The following is a 27,963-nucleotide window of genomic DNA, read 5'->3' as shown; positions in this document are numbered from 1 at the left end:
CCCGGGTCCACCCCCTGAAAATGGGTCTGGGGTGCATTTCGGGACCACCTACTTCATCACCTTCACCATCATCAGAGCACAAAGGGTACATAGTTACCCAGTTTTTGACCATGTTCTGTGGTTTAGGCCCTGATATGCTGTTCTGCCAACAATCTAGGCCTTGCCTTGACAAAAGACTAAACATTTCTACTGGTTTCAGGAGTAGGATTGATATAGGGAGCATAGAATGATGGGGTAAGAGGGTTAAGGAATGTGTAAACAAGGGTGCTAGAGGGAAAAGGATAAGGGACAAGGGACAAAGGAGGGAGGGTTGCTGCTTTTAGAATCTACTTATAAAACTTAGAAGGCTTACCAATATTAGAAAAATAAAAAACCATTAGGAGCTTAAGGCATCAGGAGGAATAGCATTCTAGGACCTGGGAGGGAGGAGAAAGCCGTGCTCCAACATGCTCCCTGCAGAGCATCCCTCCCACACTGCCCTTGGCAATGCGCCTGCTCCCCTTTCCGGAGGGATTACACTGCGGGAGGGTGACACTGGAGGAAATACTGTGGATATTTATTAATCTGATGACTCAGAGAAACCCTCAGCCACCGTCCCAGGGTCCTTCAACAGGCTGGGACCACCGTGTCCATGATGGCACCATTGCTGCAGGCAGTGTTCTCTTCTGTCTCCTCAAAGACCCTCTGGAAGGAGACCCAGAGGGACACCAGGGAGCAGCGCTTCCAGCAGCTCCCCATCAAGAAGTAAGTGAGGGGTTTGATGCTGCTGTGGATGCAGGCGAGCAGGAAAACAACCTGGGAGGACACGACAGTGTAGCTGAGCTGCTGCAGGAAATTCAAGAGGCTGAGGGGAAGAGCGAAGATGAGGAAGAAGATGACAGTGAGGAAGATAACGATGTGGAGCCTCCTGGGTTGCTGCTGCTGGGAGCCACATTTGACCTTAATGAAGAGGACTGTGCTGGAAATGACCATGGGCGGAGCAAAGAGGAGGAGGTTGAGGATGTACATGGAGATGAGAGACATCTGGCAGGGTTCGTGCTCATCCAAAAGGCACAGGGAAGTCACCGTGGCAATGACAGCGACAGAGAGGACCCAGAGCAGGGCACACACCACCCCTGACAGGTGCTGGGGGCGGTGGCAGCGGTACCAGAGCGGGCAGAGGATGGACCCACACCTCTCGATGCTGATGGCCATCAGCAGGTACAGCCCCATGTTGTAGGAGAACAGTGACAGCAGGAGGAACGACCTCAGGTACCTCAGGGACACAACAGCGGAGCAAGAAGCATTGTCCACCATGTAGAGGAGGGATGAGGTGATGACGAAGAGGAGGAAGGTGAAATCAGCTACGGCCAGGTTGAGGATGTAGACGGTGATGGGGTTCCTGCGGATGTGGAAGCCAAGGAGCCAGAGGACAGCCCCATTGCCCACCAGCCCACAGAGGCCAATGAGCAGGGTGACACCATCTATGGCCATGTCGGTGACATCTATCTCACATGGATCATCGCCTTCAGTGGGTGAGGTGGGAGGTGGGGATGTCTGGCTCATCTCCATGGATGGACACTGGGTGGGTGGTGGGACCTGGTCCCTGGCTGTGGTCAGAGTGGATGAGAGTTAGAAGCTGGAGATTTCAGGGATGAACCATGTGGATCCTCATCAGCTCTCAGCCCTGGGAAGGATTCAGAGCAGAGAAGTGAGATGTGCTGGGGAGGGAGCTGGAGGACATTACAGGATGGGAGAGGGGGGTGGGAGGGCTGGGATGTTCACAGGACATGCAGGAGGTAAGTAGAGGGAGGACCCGAGGAGGGCACTGTGGTCACCAGGAGAGGGTGGGAGGAACACAGCCGCAGGTTGTGGATGTGGAGGAGACGAGGGTGGGATAGGGAGGAAGGGAAACATTCCACTTAACTGTTCGCTGTGGGGAAGCAGCAGGCGAGAGTTGTCTGTCCAGATCAGCAGCACTTCTTGGCATCTCATGCTCCTTTTGGATCCATATCCTAGAGCAGATCCTCCCAGGACAGTTACATGAAGAAGAAAGTCCCTGGATAACCAGGAGGTCCCCTCTGACTCCTCTCCGTGTCCTGTCCTGGTGTTGTTCCCTCAGGAGCAGTGGGGACACGGGGGAGTCAGAAACAGTTTCGTAACTTTGGCTACGTCAGAGCTGCACTTCCTTGGGGTTATTTGTCTTGTTTGGGTTTGTTTTTTGGTTCGTTTTTTTTTTGCCACAAAGGAAGTGGCTTCTGCCAAAAGCTCCCCATGAAGAATTTTGTGAATGGCTCCTCGTTTACTCCTGATTAAAAACACTCTCCCCCCACCCCACCCCCCGCAGAGAACTTCCTGTTCTCCAACTGCATTCCCTCTCCAGCCAGGTTTTGGCCATTCCTCATTTTTCTCCAAACCTCAGCATGCCTGGGGGGTCACCACCTCTCTGGCAGCAGAGGGATTCTGGTGGTGCTGGAATGCTGGCAGTGCTGGCAGTACTGGCAGTACTGGCAGCACTGGAGAGGCAGCTGGGTACTTCTCAGAAGCAACTCTCATTCCGGAAAGAGCACTGGGATCATTGCCAAAACCTCCTCTTGGCCCAAGGGAACATACCTGCAAACTGGAGCCAAGGATTCCAGTTTTTGCCATTCAAACACAGGTCCTGACAGCCCAAGTGAAGGACAGCAAGTAGTTGTTTGCAACCAGGTTATGAGCACTTACAGCCCAGATTTATTACTGCTAATACCTTTAGTGATGCAATGAAAGCTATTAGAGACCAGATTTTGGGGTGCTGTGATCCCCATCCCAGCCCTTCACCAGTAGCACATCCTCCTACCCCTCAGGTTTGGGAGCACTTGTGGTTGTTCTTACCTGATCCCACCCCTTTGGTAGCAGGGACACCTTCCACTGGCCCAGGTTGCTCCAAGCCCTGTCCAACCTGGCCTTGAACACTTGCAGGGATGGGGCAGCCACAGCTTCTCTGGGCAACCTGTGCCGGGGCCTACCACCCTCTCAGCAAAGAATTTCTTCCCAATATCCCATGTAAACCCACCTTCTGTCAGTGTGAAACCATTCCCCCTAGTCTTGTAACTCCAGGCCCTTGCCCAAAGTCCCTCTCCAGCTCTCTTGGAGCCTCTTTAGGCAGTGGAAAGTGCTCTAAGGTCTTCCTGGAGCCTTCTCCAGGCTGCACAACCCCAATTCTCTCAGCCTTTCCATAGCAGAGGTGTATATCTATCTATATCTATATCTATCATCTATCGTCTATATCTATCATCTATCACCTATATCTATTTCTATCTATATCTGTCTATATCTTTATCTATCTATCTATCTCACTGTGCATCAGCAGCATCCAGAGGATTTCTGAATGAATCCACCCACTGATCCTTCAGGTATTTTAAGCTTCCAGAAGTTAACTCCTCCAGCTGTCTTGCCACTTGCTGTATGTGCAGACAGCTGATATCTTCCGTTACATGTTTGTTCCCAAAGAGATCACTGTGTGTTGACATAAAGGTACTTTTTAGGGATTTTTGTCTGTTTTTTATTTTAAGGCTAAATAAATAGTTTAAGGCTGAGTCATTCTGAGTTGCACTGGCATGGCCTCTTTTTCAAGCTGACCTCAACCCCTCTTTCAGCTCAGCATGTGCTTCCACCCACCTCCCTCCAGCCACTCAGCTGGGAAATGAGATACACACGTCACAACTGGCTGGAGACTGGGAATTCCCTGCTGCAAATGTGGAGGCCAGCCGGAAACATCACTGTCATTTCAAATCAGTACACGGGGTTCATAAAGAGATGGTCATTTTTATTCCAGGGAGGTTTAGTGGAGCAGATGGAGACGTTAGTCCGGGGATGGCAGGAATGTCTTCTGTGACTTTTACCTGATAAAGTTCATAGGAAATGAGAATCCAGTTACGCTGGATCTTTAATGTGTTGAGATTGTAGAGTCATTTTTCATAGTATCATAGAATCTTGGAATAGTTTGCATTGGAAGGAACCTTAAAGTTGATCCAGTTCCACCCCGTCCCATGAGCAGGGACACCTTCCACTAGATCAGGTTACTCTAAGCCCCACTGAGCCTGACCTTGAACACTTGCAGGGATGGGGCAGCCACAGCTTCTCTGGGAAATGTGTGCCAGACTCTCACAGGGAAGAATTTCTTCCTAATATCCAATCTAAATCTATCTTTCCATTTAAGGCCACTCCTCCCAGATTTGTTATTTGCTCTTCATATTTACTGTTTATTACTTACTGCTATTTATTGCTTGCCATCTGTTGTTTACTATTTATTCCCTACTTTACTATGTACTGTTCATTACCTACCACCCACAGTTTATTATTTACCACCTGCACTTTAGGATTTACTATTAGTATTATTAAATACTATTAGTAGTGTTTATTAATTACTATTCATTATTTACTCTTCACATTAACGTCATTTTAAACAAATATTTAACATTATTCACAAACATTTGGGTAATATTGCTTAATGGCTGCAGGCTTTACTTTCCCCACCAACTGAGAAGGAGATGGAGAGGGATATGGAGTGACAGGACAAGGGGGAATGGCTTCACCCCAGAGGGTGGGTCTATGTGGAATAATGGGAAGAAATTCTTCCCTTGAGGGTGGTGAGACCCTGGCACAGGTTGCCCAGAGAAGCTGTGGCTGCCCCATCCCTGCAAGTGTTCAAGGCCAGGTTGGACAGGGCTTGGAGCAACCTGGTCTAGTGGAAGGTGTCCCTGGCCATGGCAGGGGGTTGGAACTGGATGGTCTTTAAGGTCCCTCCCAGCCCAAACCATTCCAGGATTCCATGAACACACCTCAGGGATGTTGCCACCAGGCACAGAGGAGAAGCAAATGAGGAGGAAGATGAAAATTCCGTGCTCAACGTGATGCCAGGTTTGCAAAGAGGAAGTGTTTGAAGGAACCAGCAAATGGGGCTGCGATGCCCGTCCCATGGGGTGGCACTGGGCAGGACACTTCTGCTGCTCTCAGAGGAATGACCCAGCCCCAGCATGTCCACGCCGCAGCTCACACCCAGGACCCAGCCCCGGCTCACACCCAGGGGCCACTCCTGAGGGAGAGGTGGGGAGCCAGAGCATGGACTGCTGAAGGCCCTCAGCATGGATTCACCGTGGTGCTGGTGGCCAGATCTTGCCTGGGACAGTTTGGGCATGGCAGCCTTGTGAAGTTTCACGTGCAGCGCTGGCAGAGGGGACTGGAGTCTGCAGCGTTGGGACACCAAGGCTGTGCAAGGACTGTGCTCTCTCTGGAACCCCTGTGACTGGTGAGATGGGTCTGGGCTCACATCTCCTCTTCTTCCATCTTTCCATTCTTCCCATTCTTCTCCTCAGCCCTTTTCTACTCATAAAGGGCAAATGGCTCTGGATGCCTTTCCTTTCTCTCTCTACTCCCCTTTCAGCTCTCTGTCTGTCTTCTCTGCCATGATGTCCCTCTATTTCTCTTGATTTCCTTGATCCCTTCCATTTGTCCTGTTTCCTTCCCTTCCTGTTTCCCTTCCTGTTTCCCTTCCTGTTTCCCTTCCCTTCCTTTCCCTTCCCTTCCTTTCCCTTCCCTGTCTATTTCCTGCCACCTTGGGCCCAGAATTTTCCCTCTAGTCCCTATTTCTCTTGCTTCCCTTCCCTTCTCCTCTCTTCCCAGTGTTGATGTTCTCTGAGTTGCAGATGTTGAAGCCCTTGGAGGATGGGGAACACTGAATTACCAAAGTGCAGGTACTGGACACCCTAAAGTCCCTAATTTTGCCTTCATCTCTTGCAGGTCCCCAGGCGAGCACAAGGAAGATGGACCGGCACCCCAACCACACGACCCATGGCTGGCTTTCAGTGTTCCAAACTCCCACAGAGAGCCTGGAATATGAGGATGGACACAATGAGACTGGGTGCTTTGCGGAGCACATCCCGGAGCTGCTCACAGGCAGCCTCACCCTGCTCACCTGCCTGTGCGGGCTGCTGAGCAACGGGGCCATCCTCTGGCTCCTGGGCTTCCGTGTCCACAGGAACCCCTTCAGTGTCTACCTGCTGAACCTGGCCCTGGCTGACACCTGCTTCCTGCTCTGCACCTCGGCCTTCCTCCTCATGTACCACATGCCCATGCTCAGCCGCTCCCGTGCGGAGGTGCCACAGGCGCTGCCGCTCTTCCACTCCATGGTCCTGCTCACGTACAGCACCAGCCTGTACCTGCTCACGGCCATCAGTGTGGAGAGGTGCGTGGGTGTCCTCTGGCCCTTCTGGTGCCGGTGCCACCGCCCGAGGCTCCTGTGCCCCGTGGTGTGCAGCCTGTTGTGGGCGCTTGCCTGCGTGCTGGCCGGGCTGGTGTACTTCGTGTGTGACCTGGGGCACTCCGAGCACTGCTGGGTGGTTCTGGGAACCTTGTGCTTCCTCAGTTTCTGCATTTTGACTCCTCTTATGGTTGTTTCCAACGTGATCGTCTTCGTCAAGCTCAGGCGGAGCTCTTGGCAGCACCACTCACTGAGGCTCTATGCCGTCATCTTCCTCACTGTCTTCTCCTTCCTCCTTTTTGGTGTCCCACTCAGCATCCAGATCTTCCTCAACTTCTTTGTCTACATTAACCTTGTCTTTGAGATCTGTCTGTTGCTGGCCTCTGTCAACAGCAGCATCAACCCCATTATTTATGTCCTGGTTGGGAGCTACGGGAAGCCCAGACTCAGGGGATCTGTCAAAGTGGCTCTACAGAGGGTCTTTGAAGACAGGGCTGATTCCCAAGAGGTGGGTGAGACCCCTGTGGTGGGAACTGCTACCTAAATCCCTCTGGGTGCCAACTGGCACTAGAAGAGAGGCAGCCCTACCTCTGCACAGTGGGAGCAGAGCCTTTGCTTGTCTGGATGAGTTGTGCATCCCCAGGACAAGGGCATACTTGAGAGTTCCAGGGGCAGGGCTGGTTCCCACCTCAAATTTATATTTAAATTATTATAATAAATTTTTTTTCATGTAATTTACTGGAGACTGCAGTTCCTTCCCTTTCTGGCTCATGAGCTGCCTGTGCTTATTTCTGAAGTCACAGCTGTGACAGTCTCCTCATGCTGCCAATTAGTTCATCACACTGAAATGATGTGGCCCAGAAAGTCCTGTCTCATCTGTGCTCCTGTTCTCACCACCTTGATCCTCAAAAGCCCCCAGACCAGAGGAGATGATGGTGAAAGACAGAAATTATGTTTTCAGCTCCCTCTGGCTCAGTGTTCTCCTGTGCCACAGGGATGGAGAGAAAATCCAAGTGCTGCTGGCACCATCCTCCAGCAGCCAAATCTTCATCCTCCAAGGGACCAACCTTAAACCTCCAAGGGGGTTTGATTGGGGAGGCAGGAAGGGATGGGAAAACAGGAAAGTGCTGTGGTGACCAGCACTCTGGGGTCAGACAGACAGGCAAAGAGGGGCTGTGGGAAAGAGAAATTCTGTACTGGAGGTGGAGAAGCCCATGGAACAAACTGGAAGACCCAGAAGAGGCAGAAATAGAGGCTGAGAAGTACAGGAGGAATCCTCCAGGAGGCTGAGCTCTTCCTGCCAGATGAGATATCAGCTTTGCCACACTGCTACCAGAGCCATAATATTTGCACATCATGGTTTCCTTTGTACATATACAAACCTGACCTTCATGTAAACAAACAACTAATGTTTGTAAATCTTGTGTGGGAAATCCAGATTTCTAGAGAACATGCTCAGGACGTTGCTCAGGGAAGCAGAAGATGAGAGATCCTGGGGAATTCTGTTCTTTAATCAAGCACAGGACTTGATGGGGCAGCCACAGCTTCTCTAGGCAACATGTTTCAGTGCCAGTCTCACAGGGAATAATTTTTTCCCAATATCCAATCTAAACCCCCTCTCTGTCAGTGTAAGGCCATTGCCCCTTGTCCTGTCACTCCATGCCCTTGTCTCTTGGAGGCCCTTTAGATACTGGATCATGACCTGTTTGCACTGTAAAGGGTCAGCTTGGTGAGAGGATGTGAGATTTGCATTCCACAGTTTGGGACACAAACACAGCATCAGCAAGGAAGAGAGGAGACAGTTCTGGTCCTTGGGTCCTTACACACGCCAGTTCTCAGCAGGAATATCCCTGCTCCCAGATGCATGTGAGTCTGGGTAGGAATCATCTCACCTCACTCCAGCTTTCTAGAAATTCCATGGAATTAATTTTGGTGCTGAATGACTCCAAAGGGAGTGTGGAAGACAACTTAGATGAGCTCTGTAACTTCCCAATGGCTAAAGCCAGTCAAGCAGCATTGATTCACCCCTTCTTCTATTCCTGAAATCCTGAATCATCCCTCTGCCATCTGCCCATGCTGCATCTCATGCCCAGATTTTATTATTCCACGAGCTCCTTGACACACAAAGTAGAATCCTCTTGGAAACTGTGTGGCGAAGGTCAAGTATTACTGAGTTTGTGGTATACAAGTGGCAAAACCAGATTTGAAGCAGAAATCGAAGTTTCCCAGCAAGTTTGTAGTGCAGGGTCCTAAAGATCCACCCCTGGAATGGGAGGAGAAAAATTCAGCCAGTTCAAAGATCATATTTTGAGATTGGGGTTGCTTTAAAAGGAAAGAGGAACCTGACACGGAGACAAATTCTTTTCCCATAGGTCTCTTTTCTGAGGCTCTCTTTTGTTAGTCATTTCCTGTACAAAGCCAAGAGTAGATTAGAACCAGAACCCTACTACCGTCACAGGCGGGGGAATAGTTCCCCCTTTGCAAGAGCCCTTGAGAACATGAGTCAACACTGAGAAAAGGGGGATGTGAAAGGACCAGGGACAGACCCCATGCCAGACACTGCTCAGGCTCACCCGGAAGGCTTCGCTCCCATTTTCCAAGTGATAATTCCAGCAAAACTCCTGGAGATCCCATTGCAGGGACAGCAGCTGGCGAGTGTGAGGTGATGTGAGACTGCAGCGCGTCTGCTCCAGTGGAATTCTTCAGGCTGCGAGAGGAAAGAAGGTCAGACTCTTCTGGGTGGGTTTTTTCAGCTTAATCAGTGTTGTCCCCCCACCACTGGTGTGGAACCTGATCATCAATTTTCACCAAATCTGATGAGGGAATAGCAGTCTGTAGGGTATTAAGACCTATAAATATTATGGAAAAAGGTGGGGGGAAGGGGGGATACTGAAATGAGTGTCCTGCTGAAGGAACCCAGCAGGTCAGTGATATCAACTACAATATTAGATGCCTGAGAATCCAGATCAGACACACCCCAAAGCCTCTCATTCTTTGGTATCTCCAAAGATGTCCTTCTTCAATTATTTTCCTCCTCCAGATCTGTCCTGTTCAAATCCAGGAAGGAGGCATATCCCTGGCTTTTGTGCCAGGCATGTCCATATCCACATCCCACATCCTATTTTCCATTTGTCCTGTTCCTCACCTCTCTCTGTATTCCCCCATGTGGAAGTTGGGGCATGGGACAAGATGGGGAAAGCCACATGTGGTGGACAGAGTGTTGCCAATGTGTCTCTGTTTCTCACCCCTCCAGCTGTGTGAGGGGAAGGAGAAGCAGCAGAGGTGTCACAATGGATACATCCTCTGCCACGGAAAGAGCCAGCCCCGCTTGCTGGAGCCAATCCAGTGGGATGGCATCTAACAGGAGCTGGAGTGAGGACAACTCCTACAACTGGACCGACTGTGAAAGCAGCCACTTGAGCAAAATCCCTGTCACACTCCTCATCTGCCTCTGTGGGATGGTTGGGAATGGGGCTGTCCTCTGGCTCCTCAGCTTCCACATCCACAGGAACCCTGTCACCATCTTCATCCTCAACCTGGCCATCGCTGGCTTCACCTTCCTCCTCTCCATCACCATCACCCTGGGGATATTTTATGTCCCAGAGAGCCTCTGTCATGAGCTGGGCTCACAGGGAGTGACAACTGTGCTGAACATCATCATCCTGTTTGCCTTCACTGCCAGTGTCTACCTGCTGACAGCCTTCAGTGCTGTGACAGCTCTGTCTGTCCTCCCCATGTCCCACTGTCCCTGCCACCACTCCCGGCGCTTCCCAGTGCTCCTGTGTGCCCTGCTCTGGGTCCTCTCCTTCCTGCTCACCATGACCCTCTACTCCCACCCTTCAGCGCTCATCACCTTTGTCCTGAGCTACCTCTTATCGGTGCTCACCCTGATCTGCTCTGGTCTAACCCTGCTTGTTTTCCTATGCTGCTCATGGAAACATCCTCCAAGGAAGCTCTGTGCTGTGGTCCTTCTGGCTGTCATCTTCTTCCCCTTCTTCACTGCTGATTTTGGGTACTGGCTCTTGCTCAGGGTGTTTGATTTTTCTGTCTTTGTCCTCAGCGCCTCCCTCCCGCTCGTCTGTGCCAACAGCAGCGTCCACCCTCTTATTTACTTCTTGGCTGGGAGCTGTGAAAAGAAGTTCACACTCTCTGTTAGTGCTGCCTTCCAGAGGACTTTTGAAGATGTGTCAGAGCCTCAAAATAGAGACAACACAGTGGAATCATCATAAAATGGAATCATCATAAAATGAAATCATAATAAAATAGAATCATAAAATATCCTGGGTTGGAAAGGACCCATGAGGATCATTGAGTCCAACTCCTGGCCCTGTACAGGACAACCCCAACAATCCCACCATGTGCCTGAGAGTGTGTCCAAATGCTCCTTGAGTTCTGTCAGGCTCCCTGGGGACCCTGTTCCAGTGCCTGATCACCTTCTGGTAAAGAAACTTTTCCTAATATCCACCCTAAACCAGCTGTTTAAACCCCTGCCACCCCAATTCTATGATTCTGAGATGCTCTGGGCATGGAGGTGTCCTGGGGCAATACTGGTGTGGGTCTAGCTGCAGCTGACTGGAATTAACTGCAGCACAAGGAAATGTGGTGGGTGGCAGGGGAACTCCTGCCTGGGGTGGATGCTGGATGATCTGATGAATAATCATAGAATCATCACAGAATGGTTAGGATTGGAAGGAATTTCACAGATCATTGAGTTCCAAACCTCCCACCATAGGCAGGGACACTCATGAAACTTGTTGCTTTGAAATCTGCTTTGAATCTTTCCTATTCAACAGATCTGAGCTTTCTCTGTCTCAAAACTGAGCTTCTCTACCCTGTGGACTATTAAAACCAAGTCACCAAGGCTCAGAGTTCCTGCCAGTGGGGCTTTTTGGTGTGTCTGCTTAAAAACAAAGTGCAGGTAGATATCTTGGCACAGCAGTGCAGAACAATTTCTGGACAATTCCTGGCCAGCAGGTTCTGACACATGGGGATACTATGTGGAGAGTTCACATTCAGCTTTGTTATCAGGGGCAGTAGGAATGTGTGTTTGGGATCCCCTCTGGAAGGTTCTCCCCAAAAGTGCATCGCTCCTGCTGCACACTGCGTTTGGTCTGCACATCATGTGGCCTATCTGCACGCAAGGGTTTGGGGTTGGAACTGCCTCCTGTGGATCCTCCCACTTTTCTCTGGCCTGTCTGGATGGTTTTAGCTTGAGCAGAGTGTCACAACCATGACCTGAGGGCTGGCTCCACTTCTGGAGACTCTGTTCCTCACCCGGGAAAAAAAACAGGAGGAGGGTTAAAATTAAATGAGCTCTGCTTGGAGACTCAGCAAAAGTGAGATTTTCTATGTGAAAGAGGATACAGGGAGAGGGAAGGAAAAGGAAAACTGGACCTTTCATGGAGAAGAGCCTGTTGAGGCCATGAGGACTCAATCCCTGTAGCCTGGCTCAGGAATTTTCTGGGTAGAGGGGCAGTGGCAGTGCTTCTCTCTCCCCTCCATGTCTGTCAGCCCTTGCTGAAATAAAGGATTGGCTTTAGAGGCTTTAGAATGAGAAGAAATAGAGGAAATGAGCCATTTTCTGACGCTGAGTCAGCCTTGCTCTGTTCACCAGTGACAAGCTCTGCAGCAAAGCCCAGATGCTGTTTATTTAACAAATTTTGGGGTCAGAGTTACCATGTTGGAAACAAACAAGAAAGAAAAACAAACTTTATTCAGCAGTAGTAGGAAAGCAAGAAAGATTGGTACAACCAGGATTTTGATTAGTCATTAAAGTCACTGTACAGAGTTGCTGTTCAGGTCCTCCTGAGGGTGGCCAGGTTCAGGATGAAAGTGGCGAATGGCTTCCTCTTCATATTGATGCCGGGGAATTAAAGGATGACCCCATTCTGCAGAATAGCAGTGTAACGCCCCTAATTTCTAAAAATTTAAGTGGTCCAAGCATCTGCTTATGTGAATTTCCATATTTCAAGCTCTTTTTGGTCATGGGTGCAAAGTGGAATTGGTATGAGCACAGAGAGCACAGGAGTTAGTGTGTGTAGCTTGCCAAGCCCATCTGATCTGGTGATCCCCTGCCTTGCTTCGTGGCATGGTTGGGAGCCGAGTCTGGAGACGGCTTTGTGATCTGTGCCAGAGCTGGTATTTGCCAGCTGTGCCGCTCTCTGGCATCAGAGAGGTGATATTTGGCATCAGACATGCTCAGCTGCTCTGTGTTATCTCACAGAATGACAGAGGGGTTTAGGTTGGAAGGCACCTTAAAACTCACCCAGTTCCAACCCCCTGCCATGGGCAGGGACATCTTCCACTAGACCAGGTTGCTCCAAGCCCTGCCCAACCTGGCCTGGAACTCTTCCAGGCATGGATCATCCACAGATTCCCATGGGCAACAACTTACTGATGTGAAATGAGTACCAGGAACATACCTCTTGTAATTTCCCAGCACTAGTGAATCTACACTTTACTCAGAATGATTTAGTTCTAGAATTAAAGAATCTGACAAATTCCCACTTAAAGCGCAAGGGAATGTTGTAGTTCTTTCCCTAGATCTGCAGCCCCGCCTGGCGTAGGGTTGTTTCCTTTCCCAGAAGTCGGGAATGCAGAGCCGGCTCTGCCGATCTGCTCTTGGGACAGAAAGGGAAGGGTGTTCCATGCGATCCCAACCCCTCTCCTGCCATCTAGAGGTGTCAGCCCCAAAGAGACCTGTGAAATCACTGCTGTCCCGCGCTGGATATATCCCCAGGGCTTACTATGTCACACCCTCTCCAGCCAAGAGGTCCGCAAAACACCATGAAACTCATCTGCTGAGCCCAAGGAGACAGAGTTTATTCCCTGGGAATGGGGCAGTAAGGGTCATTCCAGGGGAATACAGCCAGGGAACAGGTCAGAGCCCAGATACCCTGGCTCTGAGCCACATGCCCTCAAGCCCCCACACTTCTGGCTGTCTGTGAGGTGCCACATCTCCAGGTCACCTCACCAGCAGTGCCTTACAGAGAGGTCACCTCCACCACAGTGTCCCAACACACATGGTTCCTCTCCTCATTCCCTGCTTTCTCTTCAAAGGCACGTCGGAGTGCAACTTTGACGGAGCGATGGAAGCGGCGCCGCCGGCAGCTCCCCACCAGGACGTAAATGACAGGGTTCAGGCAGCAGTCCAGCAATGCCAGCAGCAGAGGGATGTCATCTTCAGGGAACAAATCCCCTGAACTGGGAAGATTGAGGAAAACATCCATGCAGAAAGGAATGCCGAAAGCGAAGAAGACAATGATGTTGAGCAGGATGGCAACATAGAGCCTCCCTGGGTGTTGTCTCTGGGAGCCGCAGAGGAGCTTGGTGATCAGGAACAGGTTGGAAACCAACATCAAGACTGACAAAATCACGGAAAACGCCAGGACTACACCTGGAAGCACTTCCCCAGAGTGTTCACTGAAGGTGTAGGTGATATAGAGCAAGGAGACAAAAACCCCAGCGAGGGCCCAGAGTGTCCCACTCACAATGCCCGACAGGTGCCTGGGGCGGTGGCAGCGGTACCAGATGGGGAAGAGGACGGACACACAGCGCTCCACACTGAGGGCTGTCAGCAGCCCCAGGCTGCTCAGGTCAAACACGTGGCACAGAAATCCAACCACAAATACAAAATCTGCATAGAGAGGAGCAAGTTCGATCAAAGAAGTACAAAATGTTACTAAGATAAAAAAAAACACTAGAATCAGGAAAAACATGAGGATGAGGGAGAAGTCAGCAACAGCCAGGTTTAGGATGTAGACAGTGAAAGGGCTCTGCTTCATGTGGAAGCCCAGGAACCACATGACCATCCCATTCCCCACCAGCCCACAGAGGGAAATCCCCAGGCAGACACCCCCAAAGACAATCAGTTTGTACGGAATGATCAAGCAAGTATCGTTGATAAATTCCTCAATGTCCAGAGATCCATAAGTCACGTTCAGCGTGAGGTTTCTTGTGTCAGTCTCCTCCATGGCAAATGACCCTGCTCCAGGTGGCCGCCTTCTCCCTTTCCCACCACCTCCTAGGAGAGACAGGGAACCAGAAGGGAACGAGGGCCATCAGCATTCCCAGCACCCACCTCCTGTCCCCATGCTCCCATGTCAGACCCAGGAAGAATCTCATTGCCCTGCTGTGCCCAGGACAGGCTCGCACCCCTCCGGCCCTGTCCCTGGACAGGAGACGTCTCCCACCTGTCTGTCCCTGCACTCCTACCTCCTGGTGCTCCTGGGAACAGGGCTGTCACAGGAGCCCTCGCACACAGGACCTCCAGGCCTGCCAGGAGAACGGATCTGGTGGTGGCTGCTGGAACCACCCGCTGTGCTTCAACCTCGTCCCTTTTGCCAGGGGTACAGATCTTCAGCCAGAGATCACATCCTCTGGTCAGGAGCCTTCCCTCACAATCTCTCCACATCGGTGACAGCTTCCCCTCACATGTCCTGTGTGCAGAGATCTTGTCAGTAGGAGTTGGCCATGGCACCCCCTTCCTCTCCGTCCCTCCATTCTACAGCAGGAGGTGCTGATCTATTATGATCCCATTGATACAGGCACTAGGGCTCCATAATTTTAAATGCCATATAAATGAATTTAAAGCTATGGAGAAGGAGGGGAGAGCATAGATAATATTATGTCCTTTCAGGTGCTGAGAATCCTGGGTCAAAACTCTCCTCTGATGAGCCTCTGGGGCCAAGCACTGGCCTTGCCTCCACTTGCTGTGAGAAATCACCAGTGCCCAGACACCGAACAGCACGAGGGCTTTGCCCACTGCCTCTAATCACACCCCTGTCAGACATGTGTCTCCTCTGAGATTACTTTTTGTGGGGTACATGGTGCTGCCAACGTGCTCTTATCTCCAGGGGGTTCCTGCCTCACAACCTCAACCTTTCACAAGACAGGGATTGTGCATTGTTTTGCATATTTTCTCTCCCTCTTCCATGTGTTTTCTGTCTCCTTTGGAGTTATATACTAGGCATGTCATCCCCAGGACCCATGTCCTCCAAGGACATCCTTGTTAATGACCAAGGTCTACAGTCTCTTCAGGGTGTCCAGCCTGGAGCTGCAGGAGTTGGGGCCAGAGGCAGACTTGAAACAAGGCATAGGCTGAAGGTCCCTGAATGAGTGGGGGATGGAGACAGATCTACAGACAGGTGCAGGTCCTGGAAGCATATCCCAGAAGAAAGCTGGGAGAGGTTTTGAGCACCAGTTACATGTCATTAGAGGCACTGAGCAAAGCCCTTGTGCCGTTGCATGTCTACACATCAGTGATTGCTCACTCTTGAAGGTGTCTGGCTAATCTCTCTCGCCCTCCATCCCTGGGAATGATTTATATCCCCTCCTGCATTGACAGATGGACCAGCAGGCACACACAGAGAAAGCCAGAAGCCCCTTACATGATGGAGAATGGCCGGGGGAGAGGAAGAAGTGATGTGAGCAACTCCTACTGACAAGATCTCTGCACACAGGACATGTGAGGGGAAGCTGTCACCGATGTGGAGAGATTGTGAGGGAAGGCTCCTGACCAGAGGATGTGATCTCTGGCTGAAGATCTGCACCCCTGGCAAAAGGGACGAGGTTGAAGCACAGCGGGTGGTTCCAGCAGCCACCACCAGATCCGTTCTCCTGGCAGGCCTGGAGGTCCCGTGTGCGAGGGCTCCTGTGACAGCCCTGTTCCCAGGAGCACCAGGAGGTAGGAGTGCAGGGACAGACAGGTGGGAGACGTCTCCTGTCCAGGGACAGGGCCGGAGGGGTGCGAGCCTGTCCTGGGCACAGCAGGGCAATGAGATTCTTCCTGGGTCTGACATGGGAGCATGGGGACAGGAGGTGGGTGCTGGGAATGCTGATGGCCCTCGTTCCCTTCTGGTTCCCTGTCTCTCCTAGGAGGTGGTGGGAAAGGGAGAAGGCGGCCACCTGGAGCAGGGTCATTTGCCATGGAGGAGACTGACACAAGAAACCTCACGCTGAACGTGACTTATGGATCTCTGGACATTGAGGAATTTATCAACGATACTTGCTTGATCATTCCGTACAAACTGATTGTCTTTGGGGGTGTCTGCCTGGGGATTTCCCTCTGTGGGCTGGTGGGGAATGGGATGGTCATGTGGTTCCTGGGCTTCCACATGAAGCAGAGCCCTTTCACTGTCTACATCCTAAACCTGGCTGTTGCTGACTTCTCCCTCATCCTCATGTATTTCCTGATTCTATTAGCCTTTTTGACCTTAAAAGCATTTTGTACTTCTTTGCTTCATTTTGCTCCTCTCTATGCAGATTTTGTATTTGTGGTTGGATTTCTGTGCCACATGTTTGACCTGAGCAGCCTGGGGCTGCTGACAGCCCTCAGTGTGGAGCGCTGTGTGTCCGTCCTCTTCCCCATCTGGTACCGCTGCCACCGCCCCAGGCACCTGTCGGGCATCGTGAGTGGGACACTCTGGGCCCTCGCTGGGGTTTTTGTCTCCTTGCTGCACTTCACATTTACCAAAGACTCTGAGGAAGTTCTATCAGATGTAGCCCTGGCATTTTCCATGATTTTGTCAGTCTTGATGTTGGTTTCCAACCTGTTCCTGATCACCAAGCTCCTCTGCGGCTCCCAGAGACAACACCCAGGGAGGCTCTCCATTGCTGTCCTGATCGAAATCATTGTCTTCTTCGCTTTCGGCATTCCTTTCTGCCTAGAGATTTTCCTCAATATTCTCAATTCTGATGAAATATTCCTGACAACACCTCTTTGCTGCTGGCATTGCTGGACTGCTGCCTGAACCCTGTCATTTACGTCCTGGTGGGGAGCTGCCGGCGGCGCCGCTTCCATCGCTCCGTCAAAGTTGCACTCCGACGTGCCTTTGAAGAGAAAGCAGGGAATGAGGAGAGGAACCATGTGTGTTGGGACACTGTGGTGGAGGTGACCTCTCTGTAAGGCACTGCTGGTGAGGTGACCTGGAGATGTGGCACCTCACAGACAGCCAGAAGTGTGGGGGCTTGAGGGCATGTGGCTCAGAGCCAGGGTATCTGGGCTCTGACCTGTTCCCTGGCCGTATTCCCCTGGAATGACCCTTACTGCCCCATTCCCAGGGAATAAACTCTGTCTCCTTGGGCTCAGTTGAGTTCTTCCTGTGCATTAAATAAAAAGCTATTTATCTGGTCCAATCCCCATTTTCTCTCTTCATTTTACCCTCTGTTTATTTTAATTACAATTTGCCTTATATTTAGTTCTGTCATTGACAGTAATTCAAGTCTTATTTCCTCCCGTACATATTCTGCAATGAGGACTTCTGGTTCTTTTCAGATTCCTCCCTAATGCAAAGCACAGTTATGACGGAAAGACATCCTAAGGAAGCTCCAGAATAGGCATAATGGATAACAAGATGGAGAAAATCATATTGCCAAATATTCATGAGATTCATCAATTAAGAACACAGAACAATAAAACAAAGCAATTAAGTGTGTGCTAATATTAATATAATTACCAGCACAGAAACAACCTATATAACCCAGGAATATCTGTCAGTGAAGGAGGATATTTTTTATCCTATTTATCTTCCAAAGTTTCTTTCCATTAGTCATTTCCTCTACTCAGAGAAGATTGGAAGTCAGTGCCCTGAAATTTGGTCTGTGTTCAGAAGAAATTGGACTTTATGGGCTCATTCCTTCTTCATTTTAAGGTGATTTAAAAACAGCTTCTTTGTGAGAGGTCCCAAGAGATCCCAAGGGAAAAAATTCTGAATCACCTGTATGTACATTATGGAAAAATAGCATTAAAAATTAGAGAATAGTAGAAATGGGATTCAAATTTCAGCTTTCAGGAGCTCAAAACAGGAAACAAAAAGCAACTACAGGCATTAGGGTGAATCACTAATTCTTTTAAGTGATGCTTTTCAAATAAATAAAAAGGCAAAGGAACAGAAAAAATGTAAAAAATAATAGAAAAAAGAAGCTTCCCTTTAGGAAAACAATTCCAGATAAAGGAGTGAAGGTTTTTCAAAGAAAATTACCTATGTTTCCTTTTCCTAACAATTTTGGTTCAAAGAATAAATGTTAGGTTGTTTTATAGGACAAATAATCCCATCTTGTACCTCAAGGGATTTGGTCTATAGAATAATTTGTTGCAATTCATGTTATTTATTTACCTTTTTCTGTTTCCTGTATTTTTTTCCCTAATCTTGAAATTATTTTTATTGGTAAAGGAGATTTAAAAGCCATGGATTCTTATCTGTCCTTTTCAAGGAAGAAACAACAAGCAATTCACGCTTTAGTTGAAGGCAGAAAGTCTGTCCAGGGCTGGAAGAAATTAAAATAACTTCACTCTTTGACATGCTCACATTAGGAAGCCCAGAATCGCTCTCTGAGCTACAAAAGTGTGCTTGGATATGGGTATTTAAAATTAAGTGGGATAAATTCCTCCTCCTTGCAGGAATTTTATGTCTGATTTCAACAGCAGGAAGGTTGTTTCCCATCTCATCTTCAGTGATCCGAGTGAAAAGTGACTGAGAATTCACGGACTTAGGAATGACAGGGATTTATTGAGTGAAGTGCAAATTCTAAGTAAGATTCCTTTGAGGAAATTCAGACACCAAGACATTTCACCTTATCAAATTAATGTTATTTAATAGTCACTTGTGGTCCAAATACAGTTCAGGAAAATTCTGTGGTCCAGGTCCTTGTGTGATTTCACTGATGACAGACAGAAGTCATTTAATCAGCTGAACTATCTACAGTTAGGATACTGAAGGTCAGGTGCAATGAACCTTCCCCAAAACCTCGGAGTTCTTCAACTCTGCCCACTCTTGTCTCTAGACCAGGCTTTTAGGAGGACATAGTTACTGAGTCCCTGGTTTCCTGCTCATCTTTGTCGTCCCCTGACTCTTCAAAGGCCCTCTGGAATGCCAGCCTGAGGGTGAGCTTGAATCTCCGATCCCTGTAGCTTCCCACCAGGAAGTAAATGACGGGGTTGAGGGTGCTGTTGACACAGGACAGCACGAAGCCAATCTCTGGGGAGTAGAGAAATTTGTAGCCCAGGAAGTCAAAGAGGATGAGGACGCTGAGGGGCACAGCAAAGATGAGGAAGAGGAGGACAGTGAGCATGATGACGGTGAAGAGCCGGCCCGTCTGGAAGTGCTGGGAGCTGCACTTGACCCTGAGGAAGAGAGTGAGGCTGAAGAGCAGCATGAGGGGTGCGCAGATGAGGAAGTCGAAGGTCCCGATGGTGATGAGCAGGCTTTGGCAGAGCCTGGGAGAGGGGCGGATGGTGCACAGAATGTACCCCAGTGTGTTCAGCAGCAGGGACAGAGCCCAGAGCAGGCCGGAGATGATGGCAGACAAGTGTTTGGGGCGGTGGGCCCGGCACCAGATTGGAGAGACCACAGACAGGCACCGCTCGATGCTGATGGCTGTCAGTAGGTACAGGCCGGTCCCATACATGGAGAGATCCAGGAAGAGGAATATCCCAAACTGCACCCCCACGTTGAACTGCATCAGGTACTGGACGGTCTCGATGGCAATGCAGAGCAGGTACCCGAAGTCGGCGGCCGCCAAGTTCAGGATGTAGACTGTGAAGTGGTTCCTGCGGATGCGGAAGCCCAGGTACCACAGGACCAGGGCATTCCCCACCATCCCACAGGCAGAGCTGATGAGGCAGAAGCTCTCCATGAACTTCAAGACAGCATAGGATGGCTCCTGTTGTCCCACAGCCCCGCTCTGGTTAGTCCCAAGGGCCTGGGTGGTTGTGGCTGAAAGGAAGATTGGTGTGGCTGTGGAACTCATAATGGGTGATTCCAGACACACCTGGAAAAAGAAAGGGCAGAGGTGGTAACTCCAGGGTGACTTTCCATCACGGTGACCTGGTGGTCTTCCTGGTTTTATTCCAGGCCTTTGTAGGTAGAATTTGGACCTTAAGGACCATCCAGTTCTACCCTCTGCCATGGGCAGGGACACCTTCCACTAGCCCAGGCTGTTCCAAGCCCTGTCCAACCTGGCCTTAAACACATCCAGGACAGGTCTTCCAGACCCCCTCCAAGCAATCTGAGCCAGGGCCTCACCACCCTCACAGGAAGAATTTCTTCCCAGTATCCCACCTAAACCCACCTGATGTCAGTTTAAAGCCAAATAGAAGTCAGTGTTAACAACTTGGGGCTAATTGTCCCATGGAGATAGGATTAGGTGGGACAAAAATCTTGTCAGAAGTGTGAAGGCTCCAGGCAGCCAAAATACATGTTTAATTAGTGTAAAAACTGATTGAGTTCGGTCCTATGTGCATGCCCAGAAAACATGGTAGGAAGTACCTGGTCTAGTGGAAGGTGTCCCTGCCCATGGCAGGGGGTTGGAACTGAATGAGCTTTAAGGCCCCTTCCAACCTGAATCACTCTGTGATTCTATGGAAACATTTCATTCTATAAAAAGTTGGTAGTTTTTTTTATATTGATGACTGATTTCTCTTTTAATTAAGATATTAATTTGCCATTTAATGTGGTTGGTTTGTTCTCTTGGGTCCTATGTACAGACAATAAACATTTTGGTCTGGCACAGTCAGCCCTCTCCTCAGAAACTGTAAGAACCATGTACAAGAAACCACAAAATATCCTCACAGGACACTGGACTTATGGGTCTGATAATTCACCCCATTCCCTGATGCAGTTCACTGTTTCCTCCCCCATGGTACTGAGATCTGAATGAGAACCTTGGTAATAAGAAAAGGTAGAAAAATAGGTTCAACACCTTTTTTTTTTTTTTCTCTGATAAGAACATGTACTGTGGTTTTTTTTGCTCCCTCTCTCTCAGCCAGCTGCTAATTTGGACATGGTAGGCAGAGAAGTGTCATGAGAGATGGGTTAAAAAGAAGAGAGGAACAAGCCAAAACAGGGTTTACTGGAAACCATGTCACTGAACCATCTAACCAGCACGAATCCTCTGTTCTCTCTTCGTGAAACACATGGATACAGACTTCCAAAAACAAAAAATGTGACAGGTTGAATCACTGTTGTTTCATCCCAGCACTCCAGACACAATGGCCATAGTTCTGCATGGACAGAGGCAAGAGAAATGCATGATGCAGGGAATTTCAAGGCCAGGTTGGACAGGGCCTGGAGCAACCTGTTCCAGTAGAAGGTGTCCCTGCCCATGGCAGAGGGCTGGAATGCAATGATCTTTAAGGTCCCTTCTAACCCAAACCATTCCAGGATTCTATGATTTCCTTCAGGGTTGACTGAAAGCAGGGAACTTCTGCCACTGCACCACACTGTTAGATAGTGGAGGATGATCCCATCCTCAGCTCTTACGGGACCTCAGGTCTAACCTTAGGGCCCAGTCTTGTGGCTGTTCTAGCCTCATCTGGGGTGGCCACAAATCATCAGATTTTAGTTCACAGCAGAAATTAGCTGAAGCAGCATCAAACTCTTGGCAGCAACCCTGCTGCAAGGACAGAGGAAGACCCGGTGGTTAAGGTGGTTTCCTGGCCTTTAGAAGACCCAAGGCACTGCTCTCTCTGCCACAAGATATCTGTGCAAATCTGAAGCAAGTTTCCAGTCCATCTGGAGAGGTCATGAACATTTGAGTGCCATTGTATTCCCTTGGAAAAACTGAATTCTTGTCTCCAGGACACATTAAAGACATGAATCTACCTCCTTAATAAAACTAATTAGTGAAAGTTCTCCTCAAACAGCAGCAGCCTGAGTCCAGGTGGTCTCTTTCTCTCTTGGACTTAACCATCCTCCCTGTGGTTTACCTGCAAAACCACTTAGACTATGGACAAAAAGTTATGCTGCTGTAATGCAGGTCTCTAAATAATGACATTTATATTACAAAGGTGTATTTAGAACAATCCAATAGCACTTGTTCATGGAAAAGCAACCCTGGAACGAAGTTCTTCTTACCTTGAAAACGATCACAACAATGATATGACCTACAGTAAATTTCTAACCATCAGGAGAATATTTGATCTTCTCCTTTCCTCCACTGTTTTTGGTTTTCCCCCCTTCCTCTCACCATTTCCCCAAAAGACTGAGAGAAAGCATTAGAATGCAATGGCAAAGATCCATCCAGGAATTTCTCACCTTCTTGTGGGTTCCTTGGAATTTCAGTGACTGCTTTGCAGCAGCTGCCTGGTGTGGATCTGCTGGGCAATATTGTCCCCTTAATTCTGTGGCATAGGGTCCAGACAAGGTCCTTGTGTCAATACTGCAGTGCTGGGCTAATCAGACACTTTAGAAAGCCAGCGTGATACACACCAGCCAATCACTCCTCAGGGGAGGACATTGTGTGTGTGATAACTGAACCACTTCCCCTTCCACTCTTCATAGTGTCACGGAAACAATTTTTGTTTTACTAATTCTCCTCTTTCCAGCCAGTTTTGTCCATACAAACCCATCCCTTGCCTCTTGCATTGATGTTTCATACCCATGTCCCTGAGATGCTCTGATTTCACAGCCCCTGAAGAGGACGCTTTACTGCTGCTTGGGGTTACAAAGAGAAATTTTCAGTCCTCTCCCAAAACACCTGTGCTGATGGTTTTGCAACCTCCCTCAGCACAGCTACTCACCCCTATTGTCCCTGCCCAACTATAACACACCCATCACCACACTGTCCTCTCCTGACCCACAGCCTCTCCCAAGAAAATTCAGCACCATATTTAGTCCCTGTTCTTTCATCCAACCTTCCCTGGAGGAGGGTCCACCCAAAATTCACACCTCAGCATCCATAACTTCCCAGCCTCTGCTTGTTCTGCCCCCAGTGCATAATTCTGGTGGCAGGAGATCTTTCAATGCAACTCCACACCCCACCTGCCACTTCAGTCTTTCAGCACAGTCCTTCACCACACCTCGGGCACTTACGATTTCACAAAATACCTCAAGAAAGCCTCCAGTCTTTCACTTCCAGTTTCACAACTTCCCCCCAAACAGCACCTCAGCCTCAGCCTGCCCACCATCAAACCCATGGCTTTTCCCCACACAGAATTTACCACATACTCACAATATCCCACTCATCTTCTCACCATGCACACCACACACCCATGAGACGCCCCACCACAGCGTCCAGATCCGAAGGAAGTGCAGTGAAAACAGAGAACGCACCTTTCTCCTTTCCTGGCAGCTTGTGTCTTTACAGGGAACTATTTCACAACAGGAGGTACCAGCAACTCTTGATTTTAACTAGTGCATGAATCACTTCTGCTGGTCCATCCGGCCAGGGGAACAAAGGCGCACAAAAGTGTGACACCAGCCAAATTATTGCCATTTGTGTCACTGGGTATAGAAATGGGCAGATCCAGCCCAAATTTGCTTAGTACATCAGATACAGATTTGGACATGTTCCTCTTCCATTCCCAAAGACTATAAGACTGCTTTAACTTCCTCACCCAATAGTTCTTCCTTGAGTTGTTGTGGTAGCCCTTATTAACCTGGCCAGGACTCCAGTGTAAAATGCTATTTAAATTAAAAGACTATTTGCACCCAGAGCACTATTTAACCTCCTCATAAATTGGAGGGTTTCTCTTTTCCCTGCATGGATCACTGGTATTATGTGTCAGGAGATGGTCACATCACCTTGGCTGTTAATGGGCCATTCTAAACTACAAGAAATGTCAACAAAACAAAGTCATGGGCAGTGGATGAAACTACTGATTTAAGCCCATATATCAGAATTCAAAAATACACAGGAAACTTCAGAGCAGTGATGACTTTAAGTGATGCTTAAATTCATTGCATCCTGGAATGGTTTGGGTTGGAAGGCACCTCAAAGATCATTGAATCCCAACCCACTCCATCAGCAAGGCCACCGACCACTAGACCAGGTTGCTCCCACCTGGCTTTGAACAATTCCAGGGATGGGGCAGCCACAGCTTCTCTGGGCAACCTCTACCAGGGTCTCACCACCCTCACAGCCAAGAATTCCTTCCCAATAGCCCAGCTAACCCTCCCCTCTGGCACTTGAAAGCCACTCCCCCTAATTGATCAGGTGAACATAGGAAAGCCTGGACTTGCAAAGACTCAACTCAGCTGACTTCCACAGATGCACAAGAGCTGACTTCCTCTCCTCTCTCAGTTTCCCAATTTGTAAAATAAGGGGGTTTTCCCTTACTCTGTAATTCCCTGACTTTTGCTGAAACCTGCAAGTTCTTGCAAGAGACTTTATTCACTGGGCTGTCAGTGACGAAATTTCATGTCAAATAGGGACTTGGAGGGTCATCAAGAGGTGACCACCTTCTGTCTCTTCTCTATTTACTACTAGAGATCTCTGATTTTTTATTTATTTTTATTTTTTTAATGAAGATTCCTGATTGATGTGTTGCTTTTTTTTTTGTTTGTTTGTTGGTTTGGTTTTTTGGTTTTTTTGTTTGTTTGTTTGTTTGTTTGTTTTTAATAAAACCTGATTTAGAAGTCCTGTTTTATTTCTCACAAAACTATAAAGCCAAAGCAGTGGATCCAATGGGCCACTTGGGACTTGGGAAAACCACAGATCCTGGCTTCATGATGGATTCTGGGAATGAGTAACTGGACTAGGTCACATCACATGCTTGTCCAGTTTAATATTCAGCTCATCCATTGCCTGCTACTTCAAGGAATCCTGGAATCAGTCAGGTTGGAAAAGCCCTCTAAGATCAGCGAGTCCAACAGTTCCCCCAGCACTGCCAAGGCCACCACTAAACCATGGCCCCAAGTGCCACATCCACGCAAGTCTGAAATCCCTTCAGCACCCTCTCAGTGAAGAAAGTTTTCCTACTATCTGATCTAAACTTCCCCTCCCAGGACAGCATTAATTTCTCCTCCTTCTCAACTTCCTTTCATTCAGCCTTCACACCTCCCTCCTACAGCCCCAAGAGCCCTGCAGAGGAGAGATTTCCTTGGAGAGGCTGCAGGAGTTCTACAGAAACAGGGAATTAAGCCCTTGAGGTGGGAGATTTCCTTGGAGATGCTTAAGAAGAGTTATGTAAACAATTTTCTTCTCAACCTTCTCTCTGCTTGCTGGGCTGGGTGTGCAGCCTTCAGTGCCCACCCATCTCCAAGCAGCCTCCAAAGCAGCTCTCGTGGGCAGGAAACATCCAGATACACCTGCTGATACAGGAAAGCAAGAAATTCAATTAGCTGGGATTATTGCACCTCCTAAGCAAGCATTGCAAGCTTCCCAGAAGCTGTTCTCTCTTTTCTAAAGAATGGGCTCTATCTCGTTCATCCCAGGAAAGGCAGATGTTGAGGAGATAAAATCTTGCAGCCCTTACACAAACAATTAAATCTTCAAACACAGAGAAGGTAAGTTTTCCACATTCTCTGCATCCTTTCCCTTTTTTCCTTCCTCTTTTCTTTCCTATTTCTGCTTTCCTTTCCTCTTTTCCCCCTCATTTTTCAAATGTGAAAAAACAAAGAAGAAATTTTCACTGAACCATCTCTGGCTCTCTTTGCCCAGAACCACATCCAGAGCCAGTCCTGCAGTCCCAAATTAAGTTCTTTAATTCTCTTTCCCATTAATCACCTGAGATTTTAGGGAAAAACACTTGCAAGAAGGAGGTGGTGCAAGTTCTCATCCTTTCTTGAAATTAAAACAGTCCACATTGTATTTCTTTCATATTGCAATTGACTGCATTGTATCACATAACTCTAATCCATCCCTTAAAAGATACTTTTAGAGGGAAGACCTATAAATTTTGCCCCCTTTCTTGAATACCTTTTACCTCCTGCCACTACAACTGGAAGCACAGGGAAAGTCCCAAACTTTCCCAACTTCCTCTCTAGGCTTCCCTTTGTGGGCAATTTTGAGAGCAATTTTGGGTTTTCTCCATTTCCTGTGGGTACTTGAGCAGCTTTTTGCCTGCACAAGAGTTTCTGATTTTGAAATCCTAAAGCAAAAGCCTGGATCCGATGGACCCAATGCCAGAAGGATTGAGTGGGTGGCATCCCTGCCCATGGCAGGTAGGTTGGAACTAGATGGTCTTGAAGGTCCCTTCCAACCCACTCCAGGATTCTATGGTTCTATGGCTGGAGTCTCATGCAAGGAAAATTAACCATGTAGAGGGGGAGAGAAAGAAAAATCAACAACAAAAATCAACCAAACAAAAAACCCTCAAACCAACCAACCAGAAAAAACACAAAAAAACCCACACTTCTAATTACTTCTAATCCTACATATTTCTTAGTGTGACTGTACTTCTGATCAAGAATTCATTTTTTATCATTAAAAAACCTGAGAAATCTTTTTGCCTTTATTTTTCCACATTCCCAGGTGCTGCATCAAGTATCCCCCAACACATTAACATGGAGAATGCCAGCAGCGTGAAGGAATTCATCCTCCTGGGCCTCTCGGAGAACCAAGGGCTGCAGAAAATATATTCGGTGCTCTTTCTGGCTTTCTATCTGATCACTGTGGCAGGAAATCTGCTCATAGTGGTCACTGTCATCAGCAGCCAGGGCCTCAACTGCCCCATGTACTTCTTCCTCTGCTACCTGTCCTTTGTAGACATCTGCTACTCCTCCACCACGGCTCCCAAAATGATTGCCGGCCTGCTGGGGGGGAGTAAAAGCATCTCCTTCGTGGGCTGCATGGCCCAGCTGTTTGGGTTTCACTTCTTTGGCTGCACTGAGATCTTCCTCCTCACGGTTATGGCCTACGACCGCTACGTTGCCATCTGCAGGCCCCTCCACTATGCCGCCCTCATGAGCGGCCGCACCTGCGGCCTCATGGTGTTGGGCTCATGGGTCGGGGCCTTCTTCCACTCCACCCTGCAGCTCCTTCTCACCATTTGTCTCCCATTCTGCGGCCCAAACAAAATCAATCACTATTTCTGTGATGTCCACCCCCTGCTCCACCTGGCCTGTGCCGACACCCGTGCCGTGGGCGTCGCCGAGGTCATCAATGGTGGCTTGATAACTCTGAGCGCTTTTGCCATCCTGGTCTCGTCCTATGTTGTCATCCTGGTTTCCCTGAAAGGTCAGACAGCTGCAGGGTGGCACAAGGCCCTCTCCACCTGCGGCTCCCACATCACTGCAGTGATCCTGTTCTTTGGGCCGTGCACGTTCATCTATATCCGCCCCTCCAGCAACCTGGTGGAGGACAAGGACATGGCCGTGTTCTACTCCATCATCTCACCCATGCTGAACCCCCTCATCTACACCCTCAGGAACCAGGAGGTGAAGAGTGCAATGAGAAAGCTGTGGAGCAGAAAAGTGGGAAGCCAAAATGCAAAGGTGTAGGACCATAGTCATGTTTCGAAAAGATCAGAGAAAATCGAGCATCTTTCATTATGACTTCTTTTGTGACAATTCCTCACGACCTGCCCTTTAAAGGACAGCTTGCTGGGAGCTCCTGCTGTAATTAGGAAGGCACTAAAGGTTTATTTATTGAGGGGAAAGACACTGTGAACTCTGTCATGAGCTGGCATTCCCTGTCTATTCTTTGACAACAAGCACAGGTCCAGACCAGGGCCTTCTGAGCACAAACTCAACACCAGTGTTGAAATAAATACTGTCAAAAGGACTGAAAATGTTGTCCAGGTAGAGCATCCCATTAAAAAAACAAACACAAAAACCTGATATTATGTGGGAGTTGAGTCCTTTGCTGATGCAAGTAATGAGAGAGAAAACTTCTTCCCTTCCCCTCTCACCTCAACAAATCCTTTCTGAAGTGTTCCAGAGCAGGTTGGATGGGGCTTGGAGCAAGCTGGGTTAAGGGAAGGTCTCTCTGCCCATAGCAGGGGTGGAATGAGATGGTCTTTAAGGTCCCTTCCAACCTAAACAGATATTCTAGAATCCCACAAGTCTATTTACTTCTCCCATCCC

The 27,963-nt window shown here is 48.8% G+C and overlaps 7 protein-coding genes across 11 annotated transcripts; 4 read left to right on the top strand and 3 right to left on the bottom strand.

The window, feature by feature from the left end:
* Positions 1–401: 401 nt before the first annotated feature.
* On the bottom strand, positions 402–2,278 carry LOC116789065 (mas-related G-protein coupled receptor member H-like). Its single transcript, XM_032692402.1, has 2 exons — positions 1,907–2,278; positions 402–1,589 (listed from the first exon to the last, which is right to left on the bottom strand). The coding sequence occupies exon 2, from the start codon at positions 1,549–1,551 to the stop codon at positions 607–609; it is 945 nt and encodes a 314-aa protein (XP_032548293.1). The 5' UTR covers positions 1,552–1,589; positions 1,907–2,278; the 3' UTR covers positions 402–606.
* Positions 2,279–5,930: 3,652 nt separating this feature from the next.
* LOC116788028 (proto-oncogene Mas-like) lies at positions 5,931–6,761 on the top strand (the record flags this gene model as incomplete). The annotated part of the gene is made up of 1 exon (XM_032690291.1): positions 5,931–6,761. A coding segment is annotated over one exon (831 nt), but the record flags the coding sequence as incomplete, so codon positions are not given.
* A 1,908-nt stretch (positions 6,762–8,669) lies between these two features.
* Positions 8,670–10,502, top strand: LOC116789068 (mas-related G-protein coupled receptor member D-like). 2 transcript variants are annotated; one of them, XM_032692406.1, is made up of 2 exons: positions 8,670–8,941; positions 9,471–10,502. In XM_032692406.1, the coding sequence occupies exon 2, from the start codon at positions 9,508–9,510 to the stop codon at positions 10,444–10,446; it is 939 nt and encodes a 312-aa protein (XP_032548297.1). In that variant the 5' UTR covers positions 8,670–8,941; positions 9,471–9,507; the 3' UTR covers positions 10,447–10,502. The 2 variants fall into 2 exon arrangements, with proteins under 2 accessions (XP_032548297.1, XP_032548296.1); XM_032692405.1 differs by having other exon boundaries at positions 8,670–8,956.
* Positions 10,503–13,200: 2,698 nt separating this feature from the next.
* On the bottom strand, positions 13,201–14,205 carry LOC116788027 (proto-oncogene Mas-like). The gene is made up of 2 exons (XM_032690290.1): positions 13,890–14,205; positions 13,201–13,853 (listed from the first exon to the last, which is right to left on the bottom strand). Exons 1-2 carry the CDS (start codon positions 14,188–14,190, stop codon positions 13,201–13,203), a joined length of 954 nt encoding a protein of 317 aa, XP_032546181.1. The 5' UTR covers positions 14,191–14,205.
* A 1,923-nt stretch (positions 14,206–16,128) lies between these two features.
* Positions 16,129–17,208, top strand: LOC116789064 (mas-related G-protein coupled receptor member A2-like). The gene is given in 2 exon segments (XM_032692401.1): positions 16,129–16,929; positions 16,932–17,208. Coding segments are annotated over 2 exon segments (978 nt in total). The 5' UTR covers positions 16,129–16,143; the 3' UTR covers positions 17,124–17,208.
* A 1,226-nt stretch (positions 17,209–18,434) lies between these two features.
* On the bottom strand, positions 18,435–27,634 carry LOC116789062 (proto-oncogene Mas-like). Of its 4 annotated transcripts, none has more exons than XM_032692398.1 (4): positions 26,632–27,634; positions 24,920–25,248; positions 22,252–22,337; positions 18,435–19,987 (listed from the first exon to the last, which is right to left on the bottom strand). In XM_032692398.1, exons 2-4 carry the CDS (start codon positions 24,948–24,950, stop codon positions 19,010–19,012), a joined length of 1,095 nt encoding a protein of 364 aa, XP_032548289.1. In that variant the 5' UTR covers positions 24,951–25,248; positions 26,632–27,634; the 3' UTR covers positions 18,435–19,009. The 4 variants fall into 4 exon arrangements, with proteins under 4 accessions (XP_032548289.1, XP_032548290.1, XP_032548291.1 ...); XM_032692399.1 differs by having other exon boundaries at positions 24,920–25,245; XM_032692400.1 differs by having other exon boundaries at positions 24,920–25,018; positions 26,925–27,634.
* LOC116789078 (olfactory receptor 4S2-like) lies at positions 26,428–27,717 on the top strand. Its single transcript, XM_032692415.1, has one exon. It carries the CDS (start codon positions 26,443–26,445, stop codon positions 27,376–27,378), a length of 936 nt encoding a protein of 311 aa, XP_032548306.1. The 5' UTR covers positions 26,428–26,442; the 3' UTR covers positions 27,379–27,717.
* Positions 27,718–27,963: the final 246 nt, after the last annotated feature.

This window comes from Chiroxiphia lanceolata, chromosome 6 (assembly GCF_009829145.1).
Source record: "Chiroxiphia lanceolata isolate bChiLan1 chromosome 6, bChiLan1.pri, whole genome shotgun sequence".
In the NCBI taxonomy this organism is placed as follows: domain Eukaryota; kingdom Metazoa; phylum Chordata; class Aves; order Passeriformes; family Pipridae; genus Chiroxiphia; species Chiroxiphia lanceolata.
The sequence above is the reverse complement of the archived record's forward strand: the minus strand, read 5'-3'. Positions and strand labels throughout refer to the sequence as shown.

What these genes read in the sequence shown, in the direction of transcription:
- LOC116789065 (XM_032692402.1), bottom strand. Translation starts at nt 1,551, where the DNA reads ATGGAGATGAGCCAGACATCCCCACCTCCCACCTCACCCACTGAAGGC.
- LOC116789068 (XM_032692406.1), top strand. Translation starts at nt 9,508, where the DNA reads ATGGATACATCCTCTGCCACGGAAAGAGCCAGCCCCGCTTGCTGGAGC.
- LOC116788027 (XM_032690290.1), bottom strand. Translation starts at nt 14,190, where the DNA reads ATGGAGGAGACTGACACAAGAAACCTCACGCTGAACGTGACTTATGGA. An exon ending in TTTTATCTTAGTAACATTTT is followed by an intron (nt 13,854 to 13,889) that starts GTACTTCTTTGA and finishes CTCTCTATGCAG; the next exon opens with ATTTTGTATTTGTGGTTGGA.
- LOC116789062 (XM_032692397.1), bottom strand. Translation starts at nt 24,950, where the DNA reads ATGCTGTCCTGGGAGGGGAAGTTTAGATCAG. An exon ending in GGAGGGGAAGTTTAGATCAG is followed by an intron (nt 22,338 to 24,919) that starts ATAGTAGGAAAA and finishes CCTATGCCACAG; the next exon opens with AATTAAGGGGACAATATTGC. An exon ending in TCCAAGGAACCCACAAGAAG is followed by an intron (nt 19,988 to 22,251) that starts GTGAGAAATTCC and finishes TTCTTTTTCCAG; the next exon opens with GTGTGTCTGGAATCACCCAT.
- LOC116789078 (XM_032692415.1), top strand. Translation starts at nt 26,443, where the DNA reads ATGGAGAATGCCAGCAGCGTGAAGGAATTCATCCTCCTGGGCCTCTCG.